The sequence below is a fragment of the Xylocopa sonorina genome, chromosome 5 (genome assembly GCF_050948175.1).
Source record: "Xylocopa sonorina isolate GNS202 chromosome 5, iyXylSono1_principal, whole genome shotgun sequence".
NCBI lineage: Eukaryota > Metazoa > Arthropoda > Insecta > Hymenoptera > Apidae > Xylocopa > Xylocopa sonorina.
Window position 1 is genome coordinate 11,450,778 of NC_135197.1, and position 11,642 is coordinate 11,462,419.

The following is an 11,642-nucleotide window of genomic DNA, read 5'->3' on the forward strand; positions in this document are numbered from 1 at the left end:
AAGAAAGTCGCTCGAGCTTCTTCTGCCGGCTGCCACGTCGCTTCTTGAAACGCGTTCGCGTTTCTTATCGCTTGAATAGCTTTGATTAAGCTCGGTAACGAATCGAGCTTCTCGTGCCAGTCGACGACGAGCGAATCGATCGGCTCGATATTTCCCCGTGTCGATGAATCGGACGTGGAAAAACATAGGAAAAATTCGTTATTTCGACGCAACGATTTTTCGCGAGGTCGTTTTTTTCGGATCACGAGGTATGGCCAGAGATGGTATATAAATTCGTTCGATTTATCGGAGATCCGGTCGCGAGGATCGTCGGCGCGTTTAATTGCTGTTGGTAATTTATTCCGACTTTCTAATCGTCGGCGGCCGTGGTCACGGAAACCACGATCGAAAAGGCATCGAGCTTTTCAATTAGTGACTCCCATGCGACTCCTCCGTTTTGATCGATGTTTAACGACGCAGCTCGGCGTGCCTACATACGCGAGCCTCGAGCAGCGACTTTCGTCGGTTAAGATTCAATTAGAAACAACGATCGTTTGCTCGACAGAGTGAAATTTATACGGCTGTACCATAAATCTTGCGGCGAATCGACGAGTTTCGCGAATGATCAAACGACGAGATTGCTACCTGGGAATTAACAGAGTGAGAAATAACAGGCGTCACATATATATGTATATATGTACATATATATATATTCTATACTGTGGTTTATTAAATAAACTCTTGCTACTCTCTCTCTCTCTTTTTCTCTCTCTCTCTCTCGCTCTCTTCTATCTCTATTTTTCCCTCTTGGCGACAGTTTTACATTTTATACAAAATTGGAAAATTGGAGCGATGGGTTCGATCCACCGATCCACTCGCAGGATAATCGATACGTGCTAGGCGTTCGTTTCGCGACGAACATGGTATTTACAGGGACTACGTGCGATTTCAACTCGTGAACGACGAATTATTTACAGTCTATGTACATCGACGCGTCGCACGGGGACGCGTCTGAAATTGGCACAGATTCAGGACAGACGAGATTCATATTCTAATACCGTAGAAAGTACTCGATCGTAAGAGGCATCGTCTTCGTTCCCTTCCACAGAAATGCGTTCCACTTTGGTTAGATTCTTCGTAGACCCACTGGCTCCTCCACCGACTTGACTCGACCACTTCCCTCCTCGCGTAACGCGCTCTGACTCATCTTCGTTTCCGCGCGATTTTCCTCGAACGCTCGATACGCTCCTTCTTCTCCTCTCGTTCGATCACCGTTCGAAACCGAGCGATTTGCTCGCAGTATTCCATCTCGTTCGCTCTACTCCGTTTCATTCGTACGACCCTGAGCAATATCTCCGCGGCGTTCCTCGAGCTGAAACAGTTCCGCTTCAGCTTCGAACCAACCGCGCTAACGATCCTTGCGCGCGTCACACCGATCCTGAGGGAGAATTTCGGAGGACGAGACGGTTCTCGTTTCGGTACCGGTCGCGACGTGGTCCCCGGCTACCCTCGTCGCTCTCATTCCCTGGACGGGTGCTGGGTGATCGGGTGATGCGGCGTTAAACCTGGATGAGACAGTATCCCGACCGGATAGAGGCTCGCAGGAGCCAACAGCCCCGGATGAGAACCGTAGAGCGCCGTGTGGTGCTGCCTGATCGCCGACATCCGCGACTTCTCGATCTCCGCTTCCTGCATGCGCTTCACCTTCGCTCGCCGATTTTGAAACCAGATCTTCACCTGCAACAACCACCGACCCGGGTTACATTGTTACTTGTCGTCTGTCGGCCGCTCAGCCGGGCCTTAACGGGCCGACGATTTTGTCGTGCGGTTTTCGCTGCGGTCCGCCGAGCCAATTGGTCGGGCCGATCTCGAGACGATCGGGACGTCGATAGGATTCCAGGCTGCGGGCTACCGGTTGCTGCGGGCACGCCAGTGGAGATCGAACGATAAAATAAACCGTATCCTCGCAGAAGTCTACTCGAGTTTTCGGATAATATTTCAGATGGGATTTAAATAGAGAATCGCGACTCCTCCGTCTAATTATTACCGTCAGCCCGCCGCGTCAACGGTTCCTCGAGAGAGGGTAACAGGGATTACCAAGAGGACACGGACGACACTAGTCACCATTTTCGCCATTGTTCGACGCGTCTTAAACGAGAACGGGTAAAGATAGAGGGAATTTGTCGAGAAGCGATAGATCTTCGCGACAATGAGCGCGGCGAATGAGCCGCGTTGTTGTTGACAGACGCGGCCAGACGAGACCGCGTTTCGATGGGCACCAAGGCTCGCGACCTGGGATAATTGGTCGGTCATCGCGCGCGCGTTTCGGCCAATTTGTACGTCTATTAATAAGATGGTCGTGCCGCGTTCCCGCAGGGCTCGGAATACCTCGATGTTTACCCGGCGTCTGGCGACATTTTCGCGACGTCTGAGTAGCCAAAGCGTGTCCCTCTCACCTGTGTCTCCGTCAGATGAAGGGAGGACGAGAACTCGGCCCTCTCCGCCACGCTCAGGTATCGCCTTTCGGTGAACTTCTTCTCCAACGCCACCAATTGTTGCGCGGTGAAAGGTGTCCGTGGCTTCCTGTTCGGCTTGTGTTTCCTCAGGTTGCACTTGATCTGGGCTGGTTCTCCGTTCTCTGCAACCGAAAGCGTGTTCCGCTCGAGGATCATCCGTCCGTGGGTCTCATCGTCGTCGTCGTCGTTCGTCGTCACGCGGAACCCGGTGCCTAACCGCAACGTCCTGTTTTTGTCCGCGGCTTGGGATCCGGGAAGCGCGAGCCAGGAAATCGTACGGCCGTCGCTTTTTCAGAGGCAACCCCCTCTACCCTCCTCTGCCCCTCGATTCATAATTTTCCCGCCCGCAAACCGGCCTCATTACCCTTTTTTTTTTCATCCTCGACCGCAACATTCCCGCCGCGCAATCGCTCCTCCAACGCTCTCGATGTACACTGTTCGTCAGCTAGGTTGTACGTACGCGTCTATCGTCCCACGGGGAAAGGTGCATGGAATAACCATCGACCCGTGTCGCTTAGACCTTTCGATTACACGCGATCGCGCGATGTACGTACGGGAAATTTGTCTGTATCGACGTGGACCGCGTTCCATGGGTACGAGAGGCTTTTTCTGATGGTTCTTCGGCGAACGGTTTCGACGAGGCTCGATTACTGACTCGTTCGAGATAATCTTATTAAGGTTTTGTTAAATCGCTGCAACCTCGTGCCGTCGAAGCTGCGAGGTTTTTCGTCGCGTCGATAAAAATATCGAAACATCCCAGCGCGGGGGCCAATTATGCGCGCAGCATATCCGGAGAACATTACCAGAGAATTCTCCCTTGAATTACCCCACGAAAATCCTGGTTGTAACGACAAGCGGAGACAATCGAACGCGGGCGAAAACAGGCTCGGGACATCTCGAGCCAGCGGAGATACTCGTGTCGGAATATATCGCGTCTATTCCCCGAGATTTGTCTCGAGACAATTGACAGATTTGTAGAGCGGAGGTGAACGGCACCGGGAGGAGAGGCAGCGATCCCGAGACGAGACAAAAGGCCAGGAGGATCGCCCCCGGGTAGCTTTCTGAATTTCAAATTTTCCATCGAGACCCAACCCCGTCCGTCGTCTCCCGCCCCTCTGCTTTCGCGTCCTTCCTGCCGCGGGATTCGCGAGCAAAGCTTTCGCGGTCCCAAAGACAGCCACTCTGAACGAGCTGGACTCGTCTCCTCCGCGAAACTCCGATCCTTCCCCTTGGCTCTCTCTTTCTACCTCTCTCTCTCTCCCTTTTTCGACTCTCCTCGCCACGATTCTTCGAGGATCCCAATTAGTCTCGGTATATATCGTAGGATCCGTCTGGCTGCCGTGTTCGAAAAGTCTGGGCGAGGGCCCGATTTCAGTCGAGGCTGCGCCGATCGATCGGGTATGCGCATTCGAAATAATTAGCTGATCTCGCGGAGATACGCCAGGGATTCCGCGAAACGATGCTGGGCGAGGAGTGGATCCTGCGTTGGGGGTGATCCTTTGTTGATCGTTGCGTAACGATCCTTCTGGCCCCCGTGTCCACGGCGCTTCCGTTTCGATCGGTCGAAATTGGGATATTATGCGAGGGGTAGGGGGCCTCGAGTCGCGTTGGCGCATGTGAAATTGCTGATCGTCGATACCGTAAACGTTCCTCCGCGTTTATCGGCTGATCGGTGCGCGTTAGGGGCTGCTGTTACAAGGATACGAACGACGGAAACGACGGTAGCTGGAAAAAGTAGCTGCTGGATACGCTCGTTTAAGCGCTGATTAATTAAGTCCCCGCGTATTAATGTAATGCGCGAGCGGAGGAACGCGAGCGTGCGCCGTCGCCATTTGCGGCCGCTGCGCGTGATTCATTTTGATCGAGCGACGCTGTTGCGGATTTAAGGCAAAGCAAACAGTGTAAATTGCCGTTTAATTGAACGTCTTGATCGCCACGATAATTTATGCTATTCGCGTTGATTCGACTACACCGGGAACCGTGTACGTTCAACCTTTTAATGCTTGTACAACGTACACACCGCAGCCGACGATATCGTCTCGATCGAACGATGCGGTTCGCGATGCGAGAAATACGTTTATTAAAAATGTCACACGCCGATGCGACAATATCGTACGCGTTAAGCTAATATACCCGCCCCTCTGTCTCTCTTTCGTCCGGAAGCGTCTTTGGCGAGAGCCCCTTTATTGCCAGATTTATGGTTACCAGAAAATATCTGCGTAATCGAAGATGAAGCAATTACGTAGCGTGGAATCGCGGAAGAATAAGGCAGCGTTCGATGCATCGAGGACTGAAGTCGAACCTCGATTCCATGGCGAAGAGAGAGAGACACAGGGAGGAGAGGAAAAAAGCGCGTACCCTTTCGATCGATTTTCATGCAAATTACTGAAATAATTAGCTGATCTCGCGGAGATATCTAACAAGGAGTAGAGGGGCGGGGAGGGGGAGGCGAGTAAAGGATCGAGGCGAAGAAAAAGGCAAGGTGAAATCCCGCTCGTCCGTTCGAGCGCTCTTTGTTGCGTTGCGTAACGTGTATCCATGGACCACGATTTCTATGCGCTCTTATTAGCAGGCTCGATCGATAAACGAGCGCATACGTGCTCGTACCTTTATTAGAAAACGAAATCCTAACGAACGTTCCGCGAAATCGGGTATATTCATCTTCATTATCCGAGCGGATCGGCATCCCGCGATAAATGACAATTAATTTATATCACTTGACATTCGTTCGGTTTAATTGCCTCGTACAGTCGCCTCCGGTTTGTTCGCGTCGATCTTTCTCGGAAATACCTACAGGTATTATCGTAGGTACGTTCGCGATACCATATTTTATACCGGTACCAGGCACGCTCTTTGTCATCCCCCTTTCCAACCCCTCTCCACCGCATCTCTCTTTCTCTCTCTCTCTACCCCTCCTCGAGGATGGTCGAGGTAGAGAGCTGCGAAACAAAGTTTCGAAGGGTTGCGCGATCCGCACTCGGCACCCTCCATGAGAGGTAATATTTCAAAATTACGCCGTTTCCCCTGTACGACGACTCGTCCGCCTCGATTATGCTCGATTGTGCTCCGCTCGCGAGCCACCCCTAAATCACCGCGCGATCGCGCGATAATCATCTATATGAACTGACAAAGAGCTACTCGTAGCAACGACTGGGATGTATCGCAGCGTATACAAATTGGTTATCAATCGTTACTTGTGTAAAGCGAACATTAGAAAAACACGTCGACTCGCTCGACCACTAAATCGGTTATCTAATCGCGCGAGAGTGTTTACAGTGGGAACAGATGTCGCCGCCTAATTTCGTGTCCTCCTGCGCGATAATCCGTGGGATTGTTATCTCGCAAAATTTCCATAAAATTAATCGACTCGAAATTGAAGGAATTCCGCCGAGTAAAGGGAATAAATTAAAACGGGGACGAGCCAGCGGCGGGAGAACGGCGAGAAATAGTTTTGCATCTATTCTCGGTGGATCCAGTACGAGTTGCGACACCTTTTTGCAATAATCGCCTATTGTCTGTTATCCGGATTCCTCGCGTAGCCCCGACAAGAACCGAGCCTCTGTTCCATCTTCCCGTCTGCTCGCCGGCGCTCCGACCAAGCGAGAAAACTTTGATTGCCTCTTTAACGAGGGCCCCCGCGCAATTATCAAGCCGCGACCTCAATAATTAGTGTTAACGATGATTCAATCGCCGCGAGTCATCCCGCTCTCGGCTGTTCCGAGAACCGCATTCCTTTTGCGGTGATTTTAGGTGGCTGCTTGTCTGTCTCTTTCTCTCCCCCCCCCTCTCTCTCTCTCTCTCTCTCTCTCTCTCCGTTTTCCTCTCTCTTTCCACGAACGACCACGTAGTCCGCTCGCCGACAGCTCTCGTACGCGATGATAATGGCCGTCTCAATTTATCAATTAGCGAGTTTTTCATTTCAGCATCGTCCGGGTTTAAATGTTGTCTAAGCTCGAACGGATTGACGTCGATGGAGATTCGTTCGACGATACTCGAGAGGTGGAGTTCCGCCAGGCGGTTAACCAGGAATTCGGGATCCGCGTTGCAGGGGGGACGATAATTATCCGTAAAATATTGTTCAAGTTCATAAATCGACCGCTGCGTATAATCATCCGATCGGAGAATTTCACGCTCGTGCCATGGGGGATGTCACATTTTCGATAATTAAAATGCCAGTATGCGAGACACGCGCGTAACACTGTACGTAAATCGTCGTCGTTATTTGGTGGCGAGTAATTCCACCCCCGAGCCACGGGGTCCATCCGCGTCTCTTTTCTCGTCTGGAGAATCGTCTCGCGTCATACGGAAAGCTCTGCCTCCTCGTCCGCTGCCGAAATACCGTGTCTCAATCAGAATTTGGGCGCGCGCGAAAATAGAGGAGGGACAGGATCGGCGAAACGATCAGAAGCGAGAGGCGCGACTTCCGTTCCGGCGCTAATTTTATCCGCGAACAACGAGACCCGAGGAAAGCGAAGAATGTCGAAGCCGTCGGCTCCATTGAACGCGGCCGCGATCGCGTTCACCCGGTCCAACAACAGCCTCTCTATCTCTCTCTCCCTCTCTCATACCATCCTCGCAGCCCGTCGCGTACTCTTAACTACCTTACAATCGAGCCTTGTCCCCGAACCACGAAAAGAATCCAACGAGGAGTCGATTGGCGGCCGGCCAGCGGTTCAAAGACAATCCGTGCGCGGTTGTCGTCGGTCTAGCAAATGGCAAACGGATAAAAACAGAAGGGGAGTACGCTCGCGACCGTGGTAACTCACCGTTTAGCGGCGCGTGATGAGAGAAGTGCGAGGGGAAGAAGCTGGCGGTCGCAGCGGCCGCTGCGGCCGCTGCCGCCGCCGCGTCCTGGTGTCCGCCACCCCAAACGGCGGGATGAAGGCTCGCAGGGATACCAGAGATGGTACCCAGGCTGGAGAACCCGCCAATGTACGCTGGAGTCGGTCTGACCGGCGTTGGACTGCTCCCTTGATGCTGAAGATCCTCCACGTCCACCAGACTGTTCTCATCGTCCTCGTCGATGTCTTCCGGCTCGGAGCACCTCGACCTACCCTCGTGCGAGCTGCTTCTGGGCGATTGGGGACCGAAATCCGGTTGGCTGGGAACTTTTGGCGACGACGAGCACGCTGCGTCCGACGTGGACGTCTGCACCGCGTAGTCGAGGATCCTCGAGCGTTGCTTCGGTGACTCGACCACCCTCTCGAGCTCGATCTCGGAGAATCTGGACAACGTTCTCGAGTCCAGCAAGCTTCTTGGGGTGTCGCAGGTGTACGGGGTTGGTCTGTGCTCGTGGATACCGGGTGACACCGACAAATACCTCGATCTGTAGTCCTGTCCCCCAGGATACTTTTGCGACGCGACGTTCGAGGTTAGCGACGGTTGCTCCTGTCTCACTGGGGAGTACGATACCACTGGGGAGGATCTAGGCGAGACAGAGGAGGTCTCCCGTCTGGCGGTGTCCGAGTTCTTGGTGTCGGCTAGCAACGCCGCGACGGAGAAACTGAGCCGATGCACGGGTTTCGCGGTCGCCTGTGGTGCCTGGGCCTCGTTCGAATCTGGACTGCTCGATGAAGGCGTCACCGGGGAGGTCATCCTTAGTATTGTCATTATTAAATCGCGATTTAACACCTCGTTTTCCAATGAATCACACCGAAGCCTCTTCCAGTCGCCTACGATCTTCTCATGTTCCCGATACTTGGACGAAAGGGGACGGGAAAACTCCTCTCTCACTGCTCGAACGACGCGAGTCCACTCTGGTCCCTCTCACTGACTGCTCGCGACTCGTTCCACCCCAGAGGAGAGAAATAAAAGTGGCGAAAAATATCCTGCAGACCCGATCCGGGTCCGATCTTCGAAGTCGAAAAGGCACAAGTAGACGACAATGAACAGTCGTTGCGAAACAGTCACGGAAGCTCCGCGAGGACGACGATGATGCGTGACGCGTTTGACAGGTGTAGCGGGGATCGACGGATCGATGGATCGCCGGCAAGCTGACCTGGACTAGCCTCTACTCGACTCGAGCTCTCCGTGTGGACTGACTTTGACCATCGTCGACTGCGGCGGTCGGAGTTTTTCGTTTTGCGGGTGGAGGCGCCTCGGGTTTTAGTGGGGGCCGGCGTGGCCGTTGCTTGGAAAGAGAGGACGATGGAACGACGAGCGTTGCTGGTTCACAGAGGGGTGGGGGCGAAAGTGGTAGAAAGGGGAAATCGAAAACTGGGCGAGGCCACGAGGCGGCAGAAGGGGCATGACTGGTTTGGCTCCGCCTTCGTCGGCTGGGTTTCCTCGTCGTCGAACGGAGCCGAACCGAGCCGGGCTACGGAACCGCTGATTTTTCTCCCTGCCAGGGATAAAGTTTCTCTCTCGCGAACGTTGGTCCCCCTCGCACCGTCAGGGTAGGCACGGAGGGCATGGATTACCCGCGGTGGACGCGCACACACACACACACACCCGATGGTGGGAGACGGTCGCGCACACGGACGGAGAGAGGAGAGATTTTATCGGTCGACTCGCCTCTCTACCGTAAGAGACGGTAATGAGCGTAATTGACCAATTAGGAGCGGTGATTAAGGGTGGAAAAATGCGGACTCGCCTCGAGAGTGGCTTCGATCATCGCGTCGTTATTGATGCTCCCTGTCGTTTTGGAATATCCGCGGAGGAGCGATGCACGCGTCGCGGTAATGACCTGTTACCTTTTTCGACGATCTGTACGCTCCGTTCGAACAGTTACTGTAGAAGCGATGCGCGCGGTACCGTTGAACGTCACTGATCATGATACCCAAACGCTTTAATTCTTCTAACACCGTGACAATTATCGAAATCAATCCATAATCGATACTCCATAATTATCCATCGATCGCTCTTCTGTTCGAATAGACTGTCGTTTATTACGCGAAGCCGATAAAAGTCAGAGAGGCATCGAGAAAAGGGCAACGAAAGAGGGACAGGGTTGGAACGAGGGAAAGATGGAAAGAAAGGGAGGACGGTCGTTCTCGCAGCCCTTTTCTCGCGGAGGATTTCGTTGGTCCGCGCAGGCAGGCAGGCAGGTATATCGATTCGCAGTCGAACGGTAGTCCCTGTCGTCGCGCGGAGTCCTCTCGGTCGTTCATCCCCGTGGATCGAGCCCAGTCGAGATTTTCGGTGGCTGCGTGGATCCGTGGCGCTCGTTTGTTCCAACGCCGCTGAGATCCCATCGTCGCATCCGTCCGTCATATTTACGGTGGCCAACCCTCTATCCTCCTCTCTCTCTCTCTCTCTCTCTCTCTCTCTCTCTCTCTCTCTCTCTCTCTCTCTCTCTCTCTCTCTCTCTGGCTCTCTATGTCTCTCACGCCACCCCTCTTTCACCAGGCTTGACGTAGCGCCCGGCGATAAGCAAAAACAAATGCCTGCCGATAGGTGGCGGCGATAACCGGGCCCGAATAAAACCTCATAGATGCTCCGTGCTTCCATTTGCGCGGAATTGGCTGCAGCCGTAAATTTCATCGCGCGAACTTCCGCCGTCTCGCGCTGCCACTTCATCCGCCCGCCAAAGGGGATCGATATCTTCGCTGGGGATCGATGGAAACGATCCTGTTTCGCTACCATCCGCGTTGTCTTCCGTTGCCTACCTATCTACCCGGCCAGTCGTGGACCACTGTCCGTTTTAGGAAGATTCGTCGATGTTTCTCGATCGAGCGACGCTTACGCGACAGACCAGAAGCTCTTTTTAATATTTACGAGACGTCCCTGGAGGCGCATGGACGTCCATCCGTCGTGGTTTTTGCGTAGATCGAACCGGAAGCGAGTTCGAATACGTCCAGAGTGATTACGCGTAGCACAGTAGATTCGACTGATCGTGGACAGACTAGAACGCTCTTACGCTAATCAGATCGCGTTAATTGCACTTCGATCAGTCTACGTTTCGATCGCACCCCTCGCACGCGCACATTCCTCGCGTACCCCGTCAGAGATCACTCTCGGAAGCCTTTCATCTTGTCCATCCGCTCCGCTGGTCGCTCCATCCCAGCTGACGGTTTTCGATCTGCGGATCCACCGTCGCTCAGCAAAAAACCCGTGGCGCCGCGCTGAAAATCGGCGAGGATCTTTGTATTTCCGGTGGACGATGAAGCACGACGTCGATTAATTGTCTCGCGAGTCTCGCGCGGGAAAAAGCGCGACGGGGGTTGAACGCGGCCGATCGAGGCTGTCGATAGCTGGGCTAGGAATAAAAGCTCATAGACGGCGGGTCTGCGCGCGGAATCGGCGATAAATTCCACCGATCCCGGCGTCTACTCGCGTTCCCTTTGTCGGTGTCGACGAGCCCCGGACCAGCGCCGCGCCGATATTTACTGCCGCCCTTCGAAACTGCAGATTAAAACGGTAATTGTACGTAGTTTCGCGCGGACAGATCGCTCGCTCCGCGCTCTCCTCCCAGCCGGGAAATCGGTTTACGCGCGCGTTATCGCCGCTGGTTATGGCTTATCGAATTTACGAACGCCTCGTCCGCTCTGGGCTCGACTGCGCTGCCAATTTCTGGTCTAGCCGCGCGAACGATCGTGACCCAAATGGCCACTGTGGGTGGCGCGCGAGTTGGGGGCGGAAATTCGCGAATTCGTCGAAGCATTCGCGATTTCGCGAGGAAATCGAGAATCTTCGCGAGAAGCCAGCTCCCCCTCGTTACGATTCGACTGCACACGAGTCATCGATCTCTCAACCACGATGGTTGACCGTGGTCAGCCAGAGTGGTAGGATCGAACGTCGATCGTGAGGCTGTTCGAGCGCGAAAATAAACACTGTTCCGACGAGGCGAACGCGTCGTGGTTTCCCCGAACGATGCATTAATTCTGTCGCAGTTTTACGCGAAACCAGGAGGAAATGGCTGGTCTCTCGAGTAACTAGGATCGACGAGAGCGCTCGTTTGTCAGATACGATCGAATCGATACGAGAAGTCGTCCGTTCGAAAATATTCCTCGGTTTCGAGGGAATCGTCGTGGGTGTCTGTGGACGAGCGAGCATCCCCTGTCGTTGTTGTCGCGGTCGATAATCAAGCACTGGGTACGACGTTACAGACGCCAGCGTCCTCGTGGAAACGAGAGTGGTTTCTATTAAAGATCGCGTCCACGTTTCGCGGTAAGCTCGCGCGGAGCGTTATTAAACATCGGCTTCCGA

At 53.8% G+C, this 11,642-nt stretch overlaps 1 protein-coding gene across 1 annotated transcript; it reads right to left on the bottom strand.

Moving 5' to 3' along the window:
• Positions 1-1,461: 1,461 nt before the first annotated feature.
• LOC143423400 (uncharacterized) lies at positions 1,462-8,214 on the bottom strand. The gene is made up of 3 exons (XM_076894706.1): positions 7,262-8,214; positions 2,436-2,617; positions 1,462-1,716 (listed from the first exon to the last, which is right to left on the bottom strand). Exons 1-3 carry the CDS (start codon positions 8,103-8,105, stop codon positions 1,498-1,500), a joined length of 1,245 nt encoding a protein of 414 aa, XP_076750821.1. The 5' UTR covers positions 8,106-8,214; the 3' UTR covers positions 1,462-1,497.
• Between the last annotated feature and the right edge of the window lie 3,428 nt (positions 8,215-11,642).